This window comes from Balaenoptera ricei, chromosome 1 (genome assembly GCF_028023285.1).
Source record: "Balaenoptera ricei isolate mBalRic1 chromosome 1, mBalRic1.hap2, whole genome shotgun sequence".
NCBI classification, from domain to species: domain Eukaryota; kingdom Metazoa; phylum Chordata; class Mammalia; order Artiodactyla; family Balaenopteridae; genus Balaenoptera; species Balaenoptera ricei.
Window position 1 is genome coordinate 80,318,684 of NC_082639.1, and position 23,854 is coordinate 80,342,537.

Here is a 23,854-nt window from a genome sequence, read left to right on the forward strand (position 1 = left end):
TGTGGTACATATATACAATGGAATATTACGCAGCCATAAAAACGAATGAAATTGGGTCATTTGTAGAGACGTGGATGGACCTAGAGACTGTCATACAGAGTGAAGCAAGTCAGAAAGAGAAAAACAAATATCGTATATTAATGCATATATGTGGAATCTAGAAAAATGGTACAGATGAACCAGTTTGCAAGGCAGAAATAGAGACACAGATGTAGAGAACAAACATGTGGACACCAATGGGGGAAAGTGGGAGGTGGATGGTGGCGGTAATGGGATAAATTGGGAGATTGGTATTGACATATATACACTAATATTATAAAATAAGTAACTAATAAGAAAAAATGATACAATTAACCCATACTTATGGATTCATGGGAAAATAAAGCAAATGTAAATGATCTAAACAGTCAAAGATGGTCAGACTGGATTAGAAAGCAAAACCCAACTATAAAAAAACAAACATTGCTTACAGTGCCTATATACTACTTAACAGTAAAGAAATTTGAGATATATCTCACTGGAAAATAACATAAAATAGCTTTTGCTATAGTAAAAGTCAACATAACAAAGTTTTAGAATTTGTCACATTGAAGAACAAGTTAAACAGTCTATATTGATTAATGTTTCATTTATTTTTGCTTGAAATGATATAACAATAGGTTCAGACAGCCATTGGATTCTTAAAAATCTTTAGCAAAACAAAACAATAATGGTGAAAATTCGATGGAGTAAATAGATTCACTGACCTACCATCATTTTGCTTTCACAGAATACCTTTCTTCTTGTTAAGAAAATATAAAATTGGTTCCCATCAAAAACCAATTAATAACCAATAATTATTTCTAAATGAAACAATTATCAACTTATGAAACAAAGCCACTGCAAAAGTGCTTTACATGAAGTTACAACATGATGGGGAAAAAAATCAGTCCAAATATTTTGTTGCAGAAGAGTCAACAAAGCTAGTCAAATCCAAGAGAAAAAAAATCTGAACAAGTATGAACTACTTTTTAAAAATAAAACTCATGCTTTGTAATTAGGTGTCTTTAATACCTTGTCTTATTAATATAAAAAGCATTTTTGTCTGATTGTTTTAGAAAATACCATCAAATATTCCCAGAAGAGACTTCATTTCATCAGCTTCATCATCAGGATGATACCAACTGGAGGAAAAAGCAAACGTAAAAATAACTATTTTTGTAACACAATTTATTTTTAAATTTACAATAAATAATATAATAATAAATATAAAATGGATAAACTTGAAGATTGCTGAGAGGTTAATTTATTAAACAAACTTCAATGTGCATAACCTTGTAGAAAGTCTGGGGCAAATTAGAGTTCATAAACTGTGAAAGGTAGAGACAAGTATCTTAGATATTTCTTTAAACATATTGGAAAGTAATGCCATTTAATCAGTGTCAACAGGTCTATAAACCTTGACTATTCAAGGAGAGGGAAACTGCTGGAGTTACCCATAAAAATGATCAGCAGTCGGGGCACTGATTAGACTTAGTCTGACTTTCTCTTTGAATCTGTAGAATTGTTAACAGAACTTGGTGGCTAAAATACAACTTGAATGTTAAAAAAATTAGCCGATCTCATTTCTCAAGTGACCTTACACTTCATATTATCAACATAGTGTATTCAAATCAGTAAAAAAAAAGTTTATTAACATAATATAATGTTTTAATTACTAGCATCAAATATATGGGTTCTCAAAAATTGAGATATTTGATATTTTGAATTATCTTAAGGAGCTTAGCTCACCAGTGGTCTAAAATTTTAATGTCTTTAAGTAAATAAAACATTTAGGTTCTGATCTTTAAAATGAAACAAGGGAAAAGGAATACTGAACTTCTTTGTAAAAAGTTTTTACTAGTGTAGTTTCAAAATATTTTTAGAGTTCTTACCTGAAATCAATCTCCTTTTTGTGTTCACTGTTTCTAGTAAAGCAATCCACTTTCTTAACAAAATTTGAAGAGCTTGATATTTTTTCAGAGTGAGTAAAGCACAGCTTTTCAATCTCTGGCGACAGACTTTGTTTTATTTCTTGTAAATGGACCTATATTTTGAGGTTAAAAAAATTAGCAATCATTGAAGGTTTAACTATTCAGGTGGTATTTAAAAGAAAAACAAAGAAGTGCTTCTTCTTATAATACTTGCATTTCCAGCTTGTTGAGGTAATTTTGTCATGGAGGATGCAGCAAACTTGGACATAGCAGAATTTGATAAATAAATATCTGGCTTCTCATGTGATGAAACAAAACTAAAAATCAAAATGAATTATTTATAAAATATGGCAAATAAGAGAAACAAACCATTCTAATTTAGATCAACAGTGATTCTTTGGAAAATATGATTAGAGTTTATCATATTTATCAACCCCAAAATTGATGCTCCATTTCTTAGACTCATGGAGAACTTGGTGTATCTCCTTTCTTTTAGACAAAGCAACAACTTATACAGTCCAAATAAAATAAGAATACTACTTTTAAAGGCCTACAGAAATAATCATTCAACAATTTTCATTAAAATTGTCTTATGCTTAATCATCTCTCATCTAGCAGTTTGTAAATCTTTTCTAAATTCCACTTGTTTAACTTTTAGTCTCCTTTCCCTATTCTGGTCTCACTGTAGACAGACATCTCTACCTATCTGTTCATGTATAACTGTATACTAGAATTCACCTTTAGTCTTTTGTATTAAATTAATTCATTAAAAAACATTTATTATTCACTACTGTATGCCAGACATTATACTAGGAGCTAAGTATGAAATAGTAAACACATCCTCAGGTGGTTATCATCTATTGAGGGACAGAAAATGAATAAACAATAAATATAATTATAGATCCTGAAGTGATATGAAAGAAATGAAATGAGTAATATTATAGGAAATAAAAGTGTGGAGGCACAAACCCACTTTAAAAAGGTGGTCATGGATGCCGCTATGAGGAGGAGACAATTTAAGCTGACACAGGCTAAAATGTGATAGTCATACAAGGAGCAATAAACAGTAGATATGGGTAGGGAAGAATCACATATATTGATAAGAACTGAATCTCTTTATCTCTGATGAATGGCAAGGAATTAAAATAGTAAAAAGGGTATGAAAGGAAAAGCATGTGTTTCCTTTTCATCTCAGACCCTCAGATCCCACAGGCCTTCTTCCTAGCAGCAATTTCTGGCACCGGTTTCTCACAGGTTTCTTGATAGGATTCCTTTTTAAACCCATTTATCTTCTGTTGGTCACTTCTTTTTTTTTTTTTTTAGCTGCGTTTTATAGCTACTTTATTTATTTATTTATTTATTTTTGGCTGTGTTGGGTCTTCGGTTCGTGCGAGGGCTTTCTCCAGTTGCGGCAAGCGGGGGCCACTCTTCATCGCGGTGCGGGGACCGCTCTTCATCGCGGTGCGCGGGCCTTTCACTATCGCGGCCCCTCCCGTTGCGGGGCACAGGCTCCAGATGCGCAGGCTCAGTAGTTGTGGCTCATGGGCCCAGCCACTCCATGGCATGTGGGATCTTCCCAGACCAGGGCTCGAACCCGTGTCTCCTGCATTAGCAGGCAGATTCTCAACCACTGCGCCACCAGGGAAGCCCCCTGTTGGTCACTTCTAAACTCTCCCAAAATTATTTGTAGCTTTCTAAAAGTGTGGTGCACAAAACTGTTCATATGCCTTGTTATCTTCCTACTTGTGATTTGCCTATTTTCTCTATACCCCCAGCTTTGTTCCACTTCGATGTTTCTAATCTGTTTATTCCGTATGACTCAGAGTTAGAAGCAATGAATGGAAATGATAAAAAGACAAATTTTAGGCAAATATTTTTAAAAGCTATTGAGTGATCTGAGAGATCCAAACATGGAAGAAGCATTGAAGAGTGAATAAGCTCCTGGACACTGGAGTTGTCTTGGTAGAAACAGCATGATTACTTGCCAGTGATGTTGGATGGTTATTCAAGGATACAGTGGTGGGGAGACTAAATGACATTTAAGTTAAGCCCCCTTCAACTCTGGAATTCTCTGAAATCTATGATTCTGTGATGTTGATACTAATGTTCAGTAAAATGACTAAATAATAGCAAAAATATCAAAAGACACCACAAATTTAAAACTTTTTTAAAGCAGGAGACATAAATAATCCTTAAGTAGAAAATTGGACCATGAATAAAAAGTTATCAGTGTTTCTTCTCTGCAGGAAAGTTTTGGCTCTGGCTATAATTTCCCTCCCTTGAGTTCTAATCAGGTCCAATATCCAAATGCATCTTACATTTCTACAAAGATACTGTAAGTTGCGGGGATGGGCAGTGGTGGTGGTGTGATGAATTGGGAGATTGGGATTGACATATATACACTAATATGTATAAAACAGATAACTAATAAGAACTTGCTGTATAAAAAATAAAATTTTTAAAAAAGATACTTTAACTTGAACATTTCTAAAATTATTGTTTTTTTCCCAAACGTCTATGTTCTATATTCTCAGATAATACCTCCATCTACCCACTTGCCATTTATTCTTCCCTCTTCCTTTACTACCATATTCTAGCAATTGCTAAATCTAATCTGTGTTATCTATGAAATATTTCAAAAATCCAATTCTACCTCTCAGTTTCTATCACCTCTGCCCTAGTTGAGCCCTCATCATAGCCTGCCTTTCTCATTAGCCACCATGCCCCTGCTGGTCCCACCCTCTACAAATCATTCTAGATATCACTCCTAGAATGATTTTTTCTGATTAAATTATATAAACTGTGCTTAAATATTTTGGATGGGCCCTCACTGCATACTATGGAGATCAAAAACTAGAGGCCTCTAGGCTACATATGGTCTACAAGCATTATTATTATTTTTTGGAGAGAGGGTGCTGCAGACCATATCACATTTAAAAAAATTAGTTGTCAAAATTTAAAAGTCAGGACAGCTTGAAGATGGTGGAAGAGTAAGACGCGGAGATCACCTTCCTCCCCACAAATACATCAGAAATACATCTACATGTGGAACAACTTCTACAGAACACCTACTGAATGCTGGCAGAAGACCTCAGACCTCCCAAAAGGCAAGAAACTCCCCATGTACCTGGGTGGGGCAAGAGAAAAAAGAAAAAACAGAGACAAAAGACTAGGGATGGGACCTGCACCAGTGGGAGGGAGCTGTGAAGGAGGAAAGGTCTCCACACACTAGGAGCCCCTTCGCGGGCGGAGACTGCGGGTGCTGGAGGGGGGAAGCTTCGGAGCCACGGAAGAGAGTGCAGCCACAGGGGTGCGGAGGGCAAAGTGGAGAGATTCCTGCACAGAGGATCGGTGCCGACCAGCACTCACCAGCCCGAGAGGCTCGTCTGCTCACCCACCGGGACGGGTGGGGGCTGGGAGCTGAGGTTTGGGCTTCGGAGGTCAGATTGCAGGGAGAGGACTGGGGTTGGCGGCGTGAACACAGCCTGAAGGGGGCTAGTGCGCCACAGCTGGCCGGGAGGGAGTCCGGGAAAAGGCCTGGAACTGCCAAAGAGGCAAGAGACTTTTTCTTGCCTCTTTTGTTTCCTGGTGCGTGAGGAGAGGGGATTCAGAGCGCCGCCTAAACGAGCTCCAGAGACGGGCACGAGCCGCGGCTATCAGCGCAGACCCCAGAGACGGGCATGAGACCCTAAGGCTGCTGCTGCGCCACCAAGAAGCCTGTGTGCGAGCACAGGTCACTCTCCACACCTCCCGTCCCGTGAGCCTGTGCAGCCTGCCACTGCCAGGTTCCTGTGATCCAGGGACAACTTCCCTGGGATAACACACGGCGTGCCTCAGGCTGGTGCAACGTCACACCGGCCTCTGCCACCACAGGCTCGCCCCGCATCCGTACCCTTCCCTCCCCGCGGCCTGAGTGAGCCAGAGCCCCTGAAACAGCTGCTCCTTTAACCCTGTCCTGTCTGAGCCAAGAACAGTCACCCTCAGGGAAACTACACGCAGAGGCGGGTCCAAATCCAAAGCTGAACCCCAGGAGCTGTGCGAACAAAGAGAAAGGGAAATCTCTCCCAGCAGCCTCAGGAGGAGCGGATTAAATCTCCACAATCAACTTCATGTACCCTGCATCTGTGGAATACCTGAATAGACAACGAATCACAACAAAAAACAACAAATAACACATAAGGGAATCCCCATAAGGTTAACAACTGATCTTTCAGCAGAAACTCTGCAAGCCAGAAGGGAGTGGCAGGACATATTTAAAGTGATAAAGGAGAAAAACCTACAACCAAGATTACTCTACCCAGCAAGGATCTCATTCAGATTTGATGGAGAAATCAAAAGCTTTAGAGACAAGCAAAAGCTAAGAGAATTCAGCACCACCAAAGCAGCTCTACAACAAATGCTAAAGGAACTTCTCCAAGCAGGAAACAAAAGAGAAGGAAAAGACCTACAATAATAAACCCAAACCAATTAAGAAAATGGTAATAGGAACATACATATCGATAATTACCTTAACTGTAAAGGATTAAATGCTCCAACCAAAAGACATAGATTGGCTGAATGGATACAAAAACAAGACCCATATATATGCTGTCTACAAGAGACCCACTTCAGACCTAGGGACACATACAGACTGAAAGTGAGGGGATGGAAAAAGATATTCCATGCAAATGGAAGTGAAAAGAAAGCTGGAGTAGCAAAACTCATATCAAATAAAATAGACTTTAAAATAAAGAATGTTACAAGAGACAAGGAAGGACACTACATAATGATCAAGGGATCAATCCAAGAAGAAGATATAACAATTGTAAATGTTTATGCACCCAACATAGGAGCACCTCAATACATAAGGCAAATGCTAACAGCCATAAAAGGGGAAATCGACAGTAACACAATCATAGTAGGGGACTTTAACACCTCACTTTCACCAATGGACAGATCATCCAAAATGAAAATAAATAAGGAAACACAAGCTTTAAATGATACATTAAACAGGATGGACTAAATTGATATTTATAGGACATTCCATCCAAAAACAATAGAATACACATTCTTCTCAAGTGCTCATGGAACATTCTCCACGATAGATCATATCTTGGGTCACAAATCAAGCCTTGGTAAAGTTAAGATAATTGAAATCTTATGAAGTATCTTTTCCGACCACAAAGCTATGAGACTAGATATCAATTACAGGTAAAAATCGGTAAAAAATACAAACACATGGAGGCTAAACAACACACTACTTAATAACGAAGAGATCACTGAAGAAATCAAAGAGGAAATCAAAAAATACCTAGAAAGAAATGACAATGAAAACACGACGACCCAAAACCTATGGGATGCAGCAAAAGCAGTTCTAAGAGGGAAGTTTATAGCAATACAACCATACCTTAAGAAACAAGAAACATCTCAAATAAAAAACCTAACCTTACACCTAAAGCAATTAGAGAAAAAAACCCCAAAGTTAGCAGAAGAAAGAAATCATAAAGATCAGATCAGAAATAAATGAAAAAGAAATGAAGGAAATGATAGCAAAGATCAATAAAACTAAAAGCTGGTTCTTTAAGAAGATAAACAAAAATGATAAACCATTAGCCAGACTTATCAAGAAAAAAAGGGAGAAGACTCAAATCAACAGAATTAGAAAAGAAAAAGGAGAAGTAACAACTGACAATGCAGAAATACAAAGGATCATGAGAGATTACTACAAGCAACTGTATACCAGTAAAATAGACAACCTGGAAGAAATGGACAAATTCTTAGAAATGCACAACCTTCCGAGACTGAACCAGGAAGAAATAGAAAATATGAACAGACCAATCACAAGTAATGAAATTGAAACTGTGATTAAAAATCTTCCAACAAACAAAAGCCCATGACCAGATGGCTTCACAGGAGAATTCTATCCAACATTTAAAGAAGAGCTAACACCTATCCTTCTCAAACTCTTCCAAAATATAGCAGAGGGAGGAACACTTCCAAACTCATTCTACGAGGCCACTATCACTCTGATACCAAAACCAGATGAAGATGTCACAAAGAAAGAAAACTACAGGCCAATATCACTGATGAACATAGATGCAAAACTCCTCAACAAAATACTAGCAAACAGAATCCAACAGCACATTGAAAGGATAATACACTATGATCAAGTGGGGTTTATCCCAGGAATGCAAAGATTCTTCAATATATGCAAATCAATCAACGTGATACACCATATTAACATATTGAAGCATAAAAACTATATGATCATCTCAATAGATGCAGAGAAAGCTTTCGACAAAATTCAACACCCATTTATGATAAAAACCCTCAAGAAAGTAGGCATAGAGGGAACTTACCTACACATAATAAAGGCTATATATGACAAACCCACAGCCAACATCATCCTCAATGGTGAAAAACTGAAACCATTTCCACTAAGAGCAGTAACAAGACAGGGTTGCTCATTCTCACCACTATTATTCAACATAGTTTTGGAAGTTTTAGCCACAGCAATCAGAGAAGAAAAAGAAATAAAAGGAATCCTAATCGGAAAAGAAGAAGTAAAGCTGTCACTGTTTGCAGATGACATGATACTAAACATAGAGAATCCTAAAGATGCTACCAGAAAATTACTGGAGCTAATCAATGAATTTGGTAAAGTAGCAGGATACAAAATTAATGCACAGAAATCTCTTGCATTCCTATTCATTAATGATGAAAAATCTGAAAGAGAAATTAAGGAAACACTCCCATTTACCACTGCAACAAAAAGAATAAAATACCTAGGAATAAACCTACCTAAGGAGACAAAAGACCTGTATGCAGAAAACTATAAGACACTGGTGAAAGAAATTAAAGATGATACAAATAGATGGAGAGCTACACCATGTTCTTGGATTGGAAGAATCAACATTGTGAAAATGACTCTACTACCCAAAGCAATCTACAGATTCAATGCAATCCTTATCAAACTACAACTGGCATTTTTCACAGAACTAGAACAAAAAATTTCACAATTTGTGTGGAAACACAAAAGACCCCAAATAGCCAAAGCAATCTTGAGACAGGAAAACGGAGCTAAAGGAATCAGGTTCCCTGACTTCAGACTATACTACAAAGCTACAGTAATCAGGACAGTATGGTACTGGCACAGAAACAGAAATATAGATCAATGGAACAGGATAGAAAGCCCAGACATAAACCCACGCACATATGGTCACCTTATCTTTGATAAAGGAGGCAAGAATATACAGTGGAGAAAAGACAGCCTCTTCAATAAGTGGTGCTGGGAAAACTGGACAGCTACATATAAAAGAATGAAATTAGAACACTTCCTAACACCATACACAAAAATAAACTCAAAATGGATTAAAGACCTAAATGTAAGGCCAGACACCATCAACATCTTAGAGGAAAACATAGGCAGAACACTCTATGACGTAAATCACAGCAAGATCCTTTTTGACCCACCTCCTAGAGAAATGGAAATAAAAACAAAAATAAACAAATGGGACCTAATGAAACTTAAAAGCTTTTGTACAGCAAAGGAAACCATAAACAAGATGAAAAGACAACCCTCAGAATGGGAGAAGTACTTGCAAATGGAGCAACTGACAAAGGATAAATCTCTAACATTTACAAGCAGCTCATGCAGCTCAACATTAAAAAAACAAACAACCCAATCCAAAAATGTGCAGAAGACCTAAATAGACATTTCTCCAAAGAAGATATACAGATTGCCAATAGACACATGAAAGAATGCTCAACATCATTAATCATTAGAGAAATGCAAATCAAAACTACAATGAGATATCATCTCACGCCAGTCAGAATGGCCATCATAAAAAAATCTACAAACAATAAATGCTGGACAGGGTGTGGAGAAAAGGGAACCCTCTTGCACTGTTGGTGGGAATGTAAATTGATACAGCTACTATGGAGAGCAGTATGGACGTTCCTTAAAAAACTAAACATAGAACTACCATACAACTCAGCAGTCCCACTACTGGGCATATACCCTGAGAAAACCGTAATTCAAAAAGAGTCATGTACCAAAATGTTCATTGCAGCTCTATTTACAGTAGCCAGGACATGGAAGCAACCGAAGTGTCCATCAATAGATGAATGGATTAAAAGATGTGGCACATATATACAATGGAATATTACTCAGCCGTAAAAAGAAACGAAATTGAGTTATTTGTAGTGAGGTGGATGGAGTTAGAGTCTGTCATACAGAGTGAAGTAAGTCAGAAAGAGAAAAACAAATACAGTATGCTAACACATATATATGGAATCTAAAAAAAAAAAAAAGGTCATGAAGAATCTAGGGGCAAGATAGGAATAAAGGTGCAGACCTACTAGAGAATGGACTTGAGGATATGGGGAGGGGGAAGGGTAAGCTGGGACAAAGTGAGAGAGTGGCATGGACATATATACACTACCAAACGTAAAATAGATAGGTAGTGGGAAGCAGCCGGATAGCACAGGGAGATCAGCTCGGTGCTTTGTGACCACCTAGAGGGGTGGGATGGGGAGGGTGGGAGGGACGGAGATGCAAGAGGGAAGAGATATGGGGACATATGTATATGTATAACTGATTCACTTTGTTATAAAGCAGAAACTAACACACCATTGTAAAGCAATTATACTCCAATAAAGATGTTAAAAACAATTTTTAAAGTCAGGAGATGTCACATAAATTTTAGATCTTAGGTTTTTTGAAAAATCAGGATATTTGACAACACTAGACTCAGATTTCCTGTACAGCAACAACTGGTTGGAGCTGAGTAGTGGTTATTCCCTTTAGATGGGATACTCTACAGTTAACCTTGGCCCGTGAAGTCCCAAAGGCAGTTTGAGCTTGTGACCCCTGACCTACTGGATACAGCAAAGGTATCTAAATATGGCATTCATGGTCTCTCACAGACCTCAGCAATCTCAGCCTTAATTCTATGGCTACATAGACCACACTTTACTGACCCTTGAGCATGGGATGCCTTTTCAAGCCTTATCCCTTTACATGTACTCTTCTACCTGGAATGCCTTAGTCTCCTCTTTTCTACCTGTCAAACTCCTATTCAGTTTTCACATCTTATAAAAAGTGAAGATTCCTCAGCTCCAGCCCCAGAGACCATGATTCAGTAAGTCTAGCATGGCGCCCAGGAATGTGCATGTTTAACGTGCACCCCTGGGTAATTTTGAGTTTTGGGTGGTCTGACAACAGCACTTTGAGAAACACAGCTCTAAGGTTAAGAGGCTTTAAGTTGGCTAATACCCTACTGCTTCTCTGACATCTAATGACTTGATCCCCATCTCCACTTACATGTCAGAAGGATATAAAGTTGTAAGTATTTGAAAATAAAGTTCTAAAACTTGCCTGTTTGACATTTCTCTTTGGAATTTGCTTTCTGATTCTTGGAAGGGTAGCTTACTTTCCCTGGTTCTTGAACTCAAAGTGTTTCCAAATCCTAGGTAAAGAGATAACATTTTGAAATAAATCGAATAGAATATCTGTATTCTATTCTAGAGTACAATATCTCTCCAAACAGATATGATCTGGTTAAGGAGAGAATGAAAAATTCTTCTCAATAATCAAATTTAATGTGCATAGACAAAACAAAGGAGCAAAGCTAAGAGAGTAAAACTACAAAACACATAGGTTAGCTTATTAGTCACTATATTAAAAGGTCCCCAACCACTATCATTTATTTATTTATTTATTTATTTTTAAGCCATGTAAGTGATCAAGTCAAAGTTCATTCAATATTTTCAATGGTCTGCAAGGGACTGATTTCCATCTGTCAGCCATCCTGGGAAAGAGTATCTCCATCTTCCTATCTTGTCTTATACTTACCAAGATTTTCACTTCTCTATTTTGGTGAAATAAAGTGAATTCACCAGTAACTCAAAGGCCTAGTCCCATTATTTTTGGATTGTATATGATTTAAACACAATATCTAATACAAGAGAGACTAATCTTTTCCTGTTTATTTATTTATTTATACCTGAAAAGTCAATATTTCTACTAGAAATAAAAGTTATCTTTTTATGTTCTTTGCTAGCATGTGAAAAAAGAGTATTTTTTAAATTGGAACATTTTTGTTTTTCACAAACATTACCAGACTACGTGAGATCTTAATATGGAAAGCAGGATAGTCTGTTTTATGAGGAAAAATTCGATAAACAATCTGAATTTGAATAAAGCCTTTAACAAGATAAGGAGCAATAGAATAGAAAAAGCTCATTTGCTATATCGTCAACATGGAATAACCTTGACCTCTGTCCTTAGGGATAGGAAATGTTATTTGTGGGAGGGTCAAATTTTACTTTTGCTAAAAATTATAATCTTAACAAACTGAAACTAATTAAGCAAGCACACAAAAAAGACAAAGAAAATTAGTCCCAAAAGCTTAACTGAAAAATATTCAAATAATTTCTCATGAAATTATTTCATTCTAACATATATTTCAAATACAATACACACATATATACAAAATACATACATACAAATGAAATATATTTCATGCTATTTACCTGATGTTTTTGTCTTCTCAGTATCAGCTGAAAAGCTAGTAACTTCTATTAAGCTTTCATCATCAAAATCATCCCAAACTTCATTTCCCAATTCAAAGTTCACATTCAAAACTTCTGAAAATGAAGAATTACTTTTAACCGCATCTGTCAAATTCTGGTTTTCAGATGCATTAAGATTTCTGTTGAACAGCATTGTTTGAGGTGCTTTCTCATTTGAAGTTGTAGAATAGGTCCATCTAGAAAAATCTGTCATGTGTATGTATAAATGAGTATAGGCACTTTTTAAACCTTAAGCATCATTATCTATTGACATGTCAAACATATCTTTCAACTACTAAACAGAGGTCTTGAGGAGTAGTGTTCTAAAGCATTGCTGAGTATTGTGTTCAACAATTCTGTTTACTGTATTACATGTAGTGATTGATTGCCGCACTAAATTTAATTTTCAAGGTATTCTTCTAGACAGAATTAATTTTCCCTCTTAATTCCTACATAAGAATAATCTTACTCCAAGATTGGATTATAATAGCTTCTAAAATGGGCTTCCTCCCCCATCTCTTCTCCCTATAAGTAGTTAATTTTGAGTATTGTTATGAAAATATATCGTTATTTTTCTCCTGCTAAAATATCCTCAATGTTATCCATTGTTTATAGCCTGGGTTTAGAGCCAACTACCTGGGTGAAAATTCCACCTCTATCATTTACTAGTTGGATGATCTTAGACAAGTAATTTAAACTCTGAGCCTAGTTTTCTGCTCTGCAAAATGGGGATAATAATAGTACCTAACATGGAACTTCCCTGGTGGCATGGTGGTTAAGACTCCCTGCTCCCAATGCAGGGGGCCCGGGTTCGATCCCTGGTCCGGGAACTAGATGCCACATGCATGCCGCAACTAAGAGTTCGCATGCCACAACTAAGGAGCCGGTGAGCCACAACTAAGGAGCCTGCCTGCCGCAACTAAGACCCAACACAACCAAATAAATAAATAAATAAATAAATAATAGTACCTAATACATGTGATTGTTATGGGGACTAAACGCCTTTACTTGTGCAGTTTTCCATAGCAGTGTGTTAATAAATATTTAATAACTCGCTTCTCCAAAAAATTTTATGCATATATATGTATTATATGTAAAGGATGTATAGCATACAATTTACAAATAATGATAAAATATACAGCATGCTTAACTGTAAATTCCATATATATAATTGATTATCACTGAACGTTTTCATTGAATTTTGCCAAACTCTTGTATCTGTATCAACCTATGGTTGCAACTGATAAATGAATGTAGTTCTCACATTCATTTGTCAATTCGAACGTTGTTTGATATTTTTGTTGACTTTAATAAAAGTAAAACAATAAAGACATATGTTGGGACTTCACTCATTCACCCATAGCCTTAAGCAATTTCCTTGCTGAATTAGATAATAATTTTCAAATGCTAGAGGAATAGTCCTTCAATTTTTCTTGCTATCCACAATGTAAGGGCTACAGACATGACACACTGATAAATTAAATCTGCACTACTATCATTTTCTCCATCACTTTCTTAAGTATAAACAATAAACAAAACAATAAGTTAAGCCCTGATTTGTAGTGGTTGCTGATTTCCATTCTATAAGTATTCCCACCATGACTGATTTCAAGCTACCAATGTGATGTAACTGAATGCCAAGTTGGGAAGAAATGCACAATAGCATCCCTTTATACAGTATTCCCACCATACAGATACAAATATAGATGCAAATAATCTCAAGAATACAGATAACAGTAAAATGTAGTAGAATAATTAGGAAATGGTTAGTTTTAATATTTATAGCCTTTGTGTTTAATATAACTTAATTGAAAGTTTATATAATTAAACTTTAATAATGCCTGAAAGATTCCCCAAAATTTAATAATCATCTCACAAGCTAGTACAAGCTTGCTCCAGTAAAATGCTCCAGTAAAATTTAAAGTGAGTTTCCTTCACTTTAAATAACCTCTATCCTTTTCTTCACTATCCAAATCCTTCTCTATCCTTCAACTGTACCTACAACTCCAGTACACACTATTCTACTTTTGTGCCTTGATACACATACACAGTATGCTATGTCCTAAAAAGAGAAGTAGGTACAAAGTCAAGTGGAAATATAAAGAGAAGAAAACCATCTGGCTAGATGGGGACTGGCAGCTAAAGAAGGAAGAGACTTGAGCATATTTATATGCTGAAAAGAAAGAGGCCACAGGGAGAAGATACTGAAAATAAGGGCAAGAGGAGAGAGATAGCTGGTCTCCTAAAGACCCAGAGGGGGCAGAATTGGAAAGAGTACGATTACAGGTGGAGAGATAAACTTTGAATAGAAGAAAAGATAATTCTTCTTTCAAAATAAATAGAGAGTTAAGGATGGGTGCAGAAACAGAGAAATATAATAGTTGGGGGGGGTGGAAAGTTGAAAGAGTTCGTATATTACAGGTTTGATTTTCAATTCTCCACTGATAACTAAAAGTCAATTTCATTTTATAGAAATGGCATTGCCTGGGAATCAAGAGATATGGAATCTATTTCTAGCCCTGCTATTAATTAGATATGTGATTTTGGGCAAGTCATTTAATCTCTGAGTCTTGGCTTCTTTCATTGTAAAATGAGAAATTGCACAAAGGTCCCTTACAATTTAAATTTTACAATTCAACATGCTTTCTCATAATTTCTGACATTTTTTCTTCTTCTCTTTTTGCACCTGGAATACAGATGATAAAAATTGCCATGTTTTTCTTAAAACATTCTTAAGAGCAGTATTTGAATACATTTAAAGTATTTTGCCACCAAAGACTAATGTGTAAAAAGTATAATGAATATACTCAATTACTATTAATAACAGTACCAGATACTATGCTAAGAGCTTTATATACATTATCTCATTTAACCCTAAAATCCCTAAAATATAAGCAGATGAGGGAATTGAGACGAACTGGGTAAGTATACTATGAAAAGTCATACAGCTACTAAATGAGCTAGGATTTGAACCTAGACAGATAATCTCTAGATCCTGTAAGTTGAACTACTATATTATACAGCTTCTTTAAAAAAGGTGGGGGAGCATTCAGTAAAAGAGGGATACAGTTATTATTGGGGTTTAAAGTATCTAGATGAGACTTTTATATCATAATACAAATCACATTTGGAATAGTGGGTGGGAAAGAAATAAAAGTAGAAAAACTATGTAAAGACAACAAGAAGGTAGACAGAGGGAAGGACAAACTCTGGTGTGAAGGGCAGGGAATAGAACAGCCATACAAGGAATAAGTTAGAGGGCTACAGGTTGAAGAGAGATAAAAATAAGAGGGTTGACACTCTTACACCTTCAATTCATGTTGTAATAATATTATCAGGCTTTGAACAAATTAGATAAATGTTCTGATAGTCTAGGTAAGATCAGGGGATTTTTCTTGATCTGATATTGGGCCTAATGGCTGCCACAGTGTCATAAGGGGTGATGGGTACTCCAGCCCTTGCCTACCTAAGATCTTAAATTATGGCCAGAGAAAGCAATAGAGTGAAAGAATGAAGGAAAGAGTGGCAATAGAAGTCAAAAACAACACACACTTGAAATTGTTAATTGTTTTTAGAAAATCCCAAGTTTATCATTTCTACATACAGCCACTTGAACAAACAACTCTGTGGCCAGAATTATTTCTCACACGTTTTAACAGACTGCTATTAGTATAGTAGCATGACCCAGAGAAATGGTGCTATTAACGGCAGGACCTGGAGAAATGATGAACCAGGCCCAAAGTTGAAGAATTTATATGCATTACCTCTTTAATTTAATGACAGACACAGATAAAAAGCAAATCTATATTACAAACCAGCTATATCCCACAAACTAGGTTATAGTCTCACATATCATAGAGATTGCAAGAATCATAGGTTTAAGAACTGGAGAGATATTAAAGGTCACCCAATTTAATCCCTTAATTTTAAAGATAAGACTAACGCCCAAAGAGGTTAAATAATTTTCCCAAGGTCACACAGCTATTTTGTAAAATGGACTAATTTTATAAATAAAAAATTATTTCAAATAATTCTAAAGACATATAAAAGTAATAGTTCAGCATTTTAATACTTTGCATATCCTAAGATCCCTTATATTCTCAGCTTTTCCTCATATTATCTTTAAATTAAAATAGTCAATGCTATGTAGGAAAAGATTTTTTAGGAATCTATGATAGACACAACAAGACCATCTGAAATAACAGACCTAAGAATTTGAAACTGCTTCAATAACTGAAGAGAAAAATGTTGCCAAGTTAATAATCATAATTTTAGATTTTGGTTTTTCAGTAACATTGCTTGTCAATCCAAAGTAGTGAGAAATCATTTTCTCTCTCAAGTCAATATCAACAGTAATTTACCTTTGTCTTGATATGCAGATGGTTCTGGTTGTTGACCTTTTGTATAGATCTCACGCTGATCCCTCTGCTCCATTATAGGCAATTCGGGTATGTTTAAATATTCTGACCTTTATAAAGATAAATAAAACCATAAAAATGTTAAAGAAAATATTAAAATTAATCTGACTTTGAAAACTACTTATTCATATAAATGGGAAAAAATTGGTTCAGCCACTCAACACTTCTATGATAAACTGTACTAGCCTGAGTAGTAAAAGGTAAAAAAAATAGGTGTTTAATGGAAGTGACAACTTCTTAGGTCATTTAGTCATCTTTACATTCCCCCATTGGGTAGATTTCTGCTATTTGTGTGTAGCCTTAAAAATTTATTTCTAATGCTTCTTTCAGTTAGATAACAAAAGTTAGGATCTCTTGAAGTAGTGCTGGCACCTAGTCTGATTGGTCAGCGGCTGTTCTGTACTGGTTTTTAAGTATATTAAATGTCATCCCAGCATATAGAATGCCCTTATCTGGAAGGGAAATTACATATACTGTTACCTTTTAGGTATCATAATAGGAAAAGAATGCTGAGTTATCATCTAGGGCCCTCTGAATATGAGCTTTGGTTATTTCATCTATATAATAGGATAAAAATACCTTGGTTTATGAGCCAGGTTGTTGTTAAGGTCAAAAGAAAGAATGCACAAAAGTGCAATTTTTAAATTATAAAGTATTTTATAAATCTGAGGTATTATTAATATAGAGTGGGCCTCTAAATGGAAAATATTAGACTTTATACACCAACATGACTTCTCTTTTTAAAGTATACTCTTGTCATCTGTTAAGTTTAGAAGGCAGAGAGAGCCTGGGGGCATGACACATAGGATGGATAGTTTTCCAGGAAAGAGCAGATTCGATCAATGTTAAAGTATCATTATGACTGCAGAGTTCTAAATAAATTTGGGGTATAAAAGATAACAAAACTCTCCCGATGTAATTACCTCATTATGGAACTAAATGATTACTGTGATTCAAAGGTAGCCAGTAACCATCTTTCTCTGAATACATGACTATTTGGAGGAACAGAGAGTTTATGATGAATACTTTACCTCAGATATTAACATTATATTTGTACCTTGATATACTGGGAAGAGAAGGTTTTGGAGTAAAACCAAACTCTTTAAGGTCCACACTTTGAGATTTATTCATCTGCATCTATTAATGAAAAATTAACAAGTTCAACTATCAATTTCATATCAATACACCTTTTAACAAATAAGCCAAACAGCAAAATTCCTGCTGATACATATAGTCCCCAAACCAATAAATTGTGAGAAACTCAAGCTAGTTTTCAACTCAAATCTCCTTCTCAGGCCCTTCTTAAATGTTGATATTCTTCATGGTTCTTCGTCATGAGGCCTTTTTCTCTTCTCACTCTCACTCATTCTCAATCATAAATCTCATTTACTCCCATGGCTTCAATTACCATCTACACATGAATGACTCTCAAATCTATAGCTCTCTGTAGATTTGAGCTTAGCTCTCTTTCTTGATTTTCTAGCTCAGCTCTCTCCTGACTTTCAAACAGCTATTATCCAACTGTCTATAGAACATCTTTACCTAGACATCTTGTAGGCCTCCAAATTCAGTATTTCCCAAATGAACTTATCATGTCTCTACTCCTCCAAACTTGCTTTCCATTTACAGTGTCTACCCTAGTGAGGCCCCACTTTTTTCCCAGTTGCTCAAGACAGAAGGGCATCATCTTTATTCCTTCTACTTCACCCCTTATAACCAATAAGTAGCAAGGTAGTTGTTTCTATCTCTGAAAAATATCTTAAACCCAGCCACTTCTCTCCACTGCTACTGCCACTACACTAGACTAGGCCATTGTCTTGCCTGGACTACTGCAAAACCTCCCTAATGAGTCCTTATGTTCCTTTTCTATTATCCTCTAATGCATTCTCTACATTGCATCCAGAGTGAACTTTATAAAATGCGGTTCCAATCATGCCACTGATTAAAGCCCTTCAGTGATTTCCCAGTACTTTCAGGGTAAAATCCAAATCCTTAAAACAGCAAAAATGTTTTCATGATCTAGCTCCTACTTCTTCAGCTTTATCTTTCTCCACCCTCCTGTATTACTTCAGTTTTTAAAAAGATCTCTATCTCTTTCTCAGCTCTGAACCACTGCATATTCTCTATATCTGAAATACTTTTCTATCCCTCTTTACCACCACTCTGGTACTCACCTCTCCATACTTGCTTATGCCCATATATCCTTCAGGTCTCAATCATGTTTATTAGGAATCCTTTCCTGGCCTATCAAATGTGGAGTGAATGCACTTTCTATATAAGTTCAAGTTATCTTTTACACTTCTGTCACAGAATCACTCATCACACTGTACTGAAAAAGCCTATTAACTTATTTGTATCCTTCACTCAACTGTAAGCTTTATGAGGTCTGGGACTAAAACGGTCTTATCACTGGATCTTCCACACCTACTATAGTGCTTGGCACATTCTTGGTGCTCAATGAATATGGAAGGAAGGAAGGAAGGAAAGGAAGGAAGGAAGGGAGGGAAGAAGGGAGGGATGGATGATATGGAATAAGTACAAAAAGAAGGTAGGAAAAACTTGGGATACTAAAAAATAATTGTCTCAGAAAAGGTGGTTGCCATTTCAAACTGTAAACCTCTCCATGTTTCCCAATATTCTCCTTGTTTTAGCCTCATGGCTTAGAATCTTCTTTCTTATAAAAGACCTAGAGAGGAGACCTTCGAGATGGCGGAAGAGTAAGACGTGGAGATCACCTTCCTCCCCACAAATACATCAGAAATACATCTACATGTGGAACAACCCCTATAGAACACCTATTGAATGTTGGCAGAAGACCTCAAACTTCCCAAAAGGCAAGAAACTCCCCACGTACCTGGGTGGGGCAAAAACAAAAAGAAAAAACAGAGACAAAAGAATAGGGATGGGACCTGCACCAGTGGGAGGGAGCTGTGAAGGAGGAAAAGTTTCCACACAGTAGGAAGCCCCTTCACTGCTGGAGACTGGGGGTGGCGGTGCTGGGGGGAGCTTCGGGGCCACGGATGAGAGTGCAGCAACAGGGGTGTGGAGGGCAAAGCGCAGAGATTCCCTCACAGAGGATCGGTGCCGACCAGCACTCACCAGCCTGGGAGACTTGTCTGCTCACCCGCCGGGGCAGGCGGGGGCTGGGAGCTGAGGCTCGAGCTTTGGAGGTCGGATCCCAGGGAGAGGACTGGGGTTGGCTGCGTGAACACAGACTGAAGGGGGCTAGTGTGCCACAGCTAGCCAGGAGGGAGTCCGGGAAAAAGTCTGGAACTGCCTAAGAGGCAAGAGACCATTGTTTCGGGGTGCGCCAGGAGAGGGGATTCAGAGCACCGCCTAAACGAGCTCCAGAGACAGGTGTGAGCCGCAGCTATTAGTGCAGACACCAGAGACGGGCATGAAATGCTAAGGCTGCTGCTGCAGCAACCAGGAGGCCTGTGTGCAAGCACAGGTCACTCTCCACACCTCCCCTCCCGGGAGACTGTGCAGCCCGCCACTGCCAGGGTCCCATTATCCAGGGACAACTTCCCCGGGAGAACGCACGGCGTGCCTCAGGCTGGTGCAACGTCACGCCGGCCTCTGCCGCCGCAGGCTCACCCCACATCCGTACCCCTCCCTCTCCCCGACCTGAGTGAGCCAGAGCCCCCGAATCAGCTGTTCCTTTAATCCCGTCCTGTCTGAGTGAAGAACAGATGCCCTCAAGCGACCTACACACGGGGGGGGGGGGGGCAAATCCAAAGCTGAACCCCAGGAGTTGTGCGAACAAAGAAGAGAAAGGGAAATCTCTCCCAGCAGCCTCAGGAGCAGCCGATTAAATCTCTACGATCAACTTGATGTACCCTGCATCTGTGGAATACCTGAATAGACAACAAATCATCCCAAAATTGAGGCGGTGAACTTTGGGAGCAACGATATATATATATTTTTCCTTTTTCTCTTTTTGTGAGTGCGTACGTGTATGCTTCTTTGTGTGATTTTGTCTGTATAGCTTTGTTTTACCATTTGTCCGAGGGTTCTGTCTGTCTGTTTTGTTTTTTTAGTATAGTTTTCAGTGCTTGTTATCATTGGTGGATTTGTTTTTTGGTTTGGTTGCTGTCCTCTTTCTTTCTTTTTTTTCTTTTTTTATTATTTTAAAATTTTTTTACTTTTAATAATTATTTTTATTTTAATAACTTTATTTTATTTTTTTCTTCCTTTCTTTTTTTCTCCCTTTTCTTCTCAGCTCTGCGGCTGAGAGGATGTTAGTGCTCCAGCCAGGTGTCAGCCTGTGCCTCTGAGGTGGGAGAGCCAAGTTCAGGACACTGTTCCACCAGAGACCTCTCAGCTCCACATAATATCTAATGGCAAAAGCTCTTCCAGAGATCTCCATCTCAACGCTAAAGCCCAGCTCCACTCAACGACAAGCAAGCTACAGTGCTGGACACCCTATGCCAAAAAACTAGCAAGACAGGAACACAACCCAACCCATTAGCAGAGAGTCTGCCTAAAATCATAATAAGGCCGCAGACACCCCAAAACACACCAACAGACATGGTCCTACCCACCAGAAAGACAATATCCAACCTCATCCACCAGAAGACAGGCACTAGTCCCCTCCACCAGGAAGCCTACACAACCCACTGAACCAACCTTAGCCACTGGGGGCAGACACCAAAAACAATGGGAACTACAAACCTGCAGCCTGTGAGAAGGAGACCCCAAACACAGTAAGTTAAGCAAAATGAGAAGACAGAGAAACACACAGCAGATGAAGGAGCAAGGTAAAAACCCACCATAACAAACAAATGAAGAGGAAATAGGCAGTCTGCTTGAAAAAGAATTCAGAGTAATGATAGTAAAGATGATCCAAAATCTTGGAAATAGAATGGAGAAAATACAAGACACGTTTAACAAGGACCTAGAAGAACTAAAGAGCAAACAAACAAGATTAACAACAATAAATGAAATTAAAAATTCTCTAGAAGGAATCAATAGCAAAATAACTGAGGCAGAAGAATGGATAAGTGACCTGGAAGATAAAATAGTGGAAATAACTACCACAGAGCAGAATAAAGAAAAAAGATTTAAGGACCCTCTCAGAGACCTCTGGGACAACATTAAATGCACCAACATTCGAATTCTAGGGGTCCCAGAAGAAGAAGAGAAAAAGAAAGGGACTGAGAAAATATTTGAAGAGATTATACTTGAAAACTTCCCTAATATGGGAAAGGAAATAGTCAAGTCCAGGAAGCACAGACAGTCAGATACAGGATAAATCCAAGGAGAAACTCGCCAAGACACATATTAATAAAACTATCAAAAAATAAATACAGGGCTTCCCTGGTGGCTCAGTGGTTGAGAATCTGCCTGCCAATGCAGGGGACACGGGTTCGAGCCCTGGTCTGGGAAGATCCCACATGCCGTGGAGCAACTGAGCCCGTGAGCCACAACTACTGAGCCTGCGCATCTGGAGCCTGTGCTCCGCAATAAGAGAGGCCACGATAGTGAGAGGCCCGTGCACCGTGATGAAGAGTGGCCCCTACTTGCCGCAACTAGAGAAAGCCCTCGCACAGAAACGAAGACCCAACACAGCCAAAAATAAAAATTAAATAAATAAATAAATAAATAAATAAATAAAAATGCAATGAAATTTTTAAAAAAACTTAAAAAAGAAATCTTTAAATAAATAAATAAATAAATACATACATACATACATACATACATACAAAGAAAACATATTAAAAGCAGCAAGGGAAAAAAACATACAAGGGAATCCCCATAAGGTTAACAGCTGATCTTTCAGCAAAAACTCTGCAAGCCAGAAGGGAGTGGCAAGACATATTTAAAGTGATGAAAGGGAAAAATCTACAACCAAGATTACTCTACCCAGCAAGGATCTCATTTAGATTTGACAGAGAAATTAAAACCTTTACAGACAAGCAAAAGCTAAGAGAATTCAGCACCACCAAACCAGCTTTACAACAAATGCTAAAGGAACTTCTCTAGGCAGGAAACACAAGAGAAGGAAAAGACCTACAATAACAAACCCAAAACAATTAAGAAAATGAAAATAGGAACATACATATCGATAATTACCTTAAATGTAAATGGATTCAATGCTCCAACCAAAAGACATACACTGGCTGAATGGATACAAAAATGAGACCGATATATATGCTGTCTACAAGAGACCCATTTCAGACCTAGGAACACATACAGACTGAAAGTGAGGGGATAGAAAAAGATATTCCATGCAAATGGAAATCAAAAGAAAGCCACAGTAGCAATTCTCATATCAGAAAAAATAGACTTTAAAATAAAGACTATTACAAGAGACAAAGAAGGACACTACATAATGATCAAGGGATCAATCCAAGAAGAAGATATAACAGTTGTAAATATTTATGCACCCAACATAGGAGCACCTCAATGTACATAAGGCAAATGATAACAGCCATAAGAGGGGAAATCGACAGTAACACAATCATAGTAGGGGACTTTAACACCCCACTTTCACCAATGGACAGATCATCCAAAATGAAAATAAATAAGGAAACACAAGCTTTAAATGATACATTAAACAGGATGGACTAAATTGATATTTATAGGACATTCCATCCAAAAACAATAGAATACACATTCTTCTCAAGTGCTCATGGAACATTCTCCAGGATAGATCATATCTTGGGTCACAAATCAAGCCTTGGTAAAGTTAAGAAAATTGAAATCTTATGAAGTATCTTTTCCGACCACAAAGCTATGAGACTAGATATCAATTACAGGTAAAAATCGGTAAAAAATACAAACACATGGAGGCTAAACAACACACTACTTAATAACGAAGAGATCACTGAAGAAATCAAAGAGGAAATCAAAAAATACCTAGAAAGAAATGACAATGAAAACACGATGACCCAAAACCTATGGGATGCAGCAAAAGCAGTTCTAAGA

At 37.4% G+C, this 23,854-nt stretch overlaps 1 protein-coding gene across 1 annotated transcript in view; it reads right to left on the reverse strand.

The window, feature by feature from the left end:
• Positions 1-665: 665 nt before the first annotated feature.
• Positions 666-23,854, reverse strand: part of HFM1 (helicase for meiosis 1) — a 150,074-nt gene continuing 126,885 nt past the window's right edge. The window contains exons 33-39 of the mRNA XM_059900015.1: positions 17,982-18,061; positions 16,868-16,974; positions 12,468-12,713; positions 11,311-11,401; positions 2,167-2,269; positions 1,914-2,065; positions 666-1,163 (exon numbers count right to left, since the gene is read on the reverse strand). Coding sequence (XP_059755998.1) covers positions 1,094-1,163; positions 1,914-2,065; positions 2,167-2,269; positions 11,311-11,401; positions 12,468-12,713; positions 16,868-16,974; positions 17,982-18,061 — 849 coding nt within the window. The 3' untranslated portion in view covers positions 666-1,093. The remainder of the gene's footprint in view (positions 1,164-1,913; positions 2,066-2,166; positions 2,270-11,310; positions 11,402-12,467; positions 12,714-16,867; positions 16,975-17,981; positions 18,062-23,854) is intronic.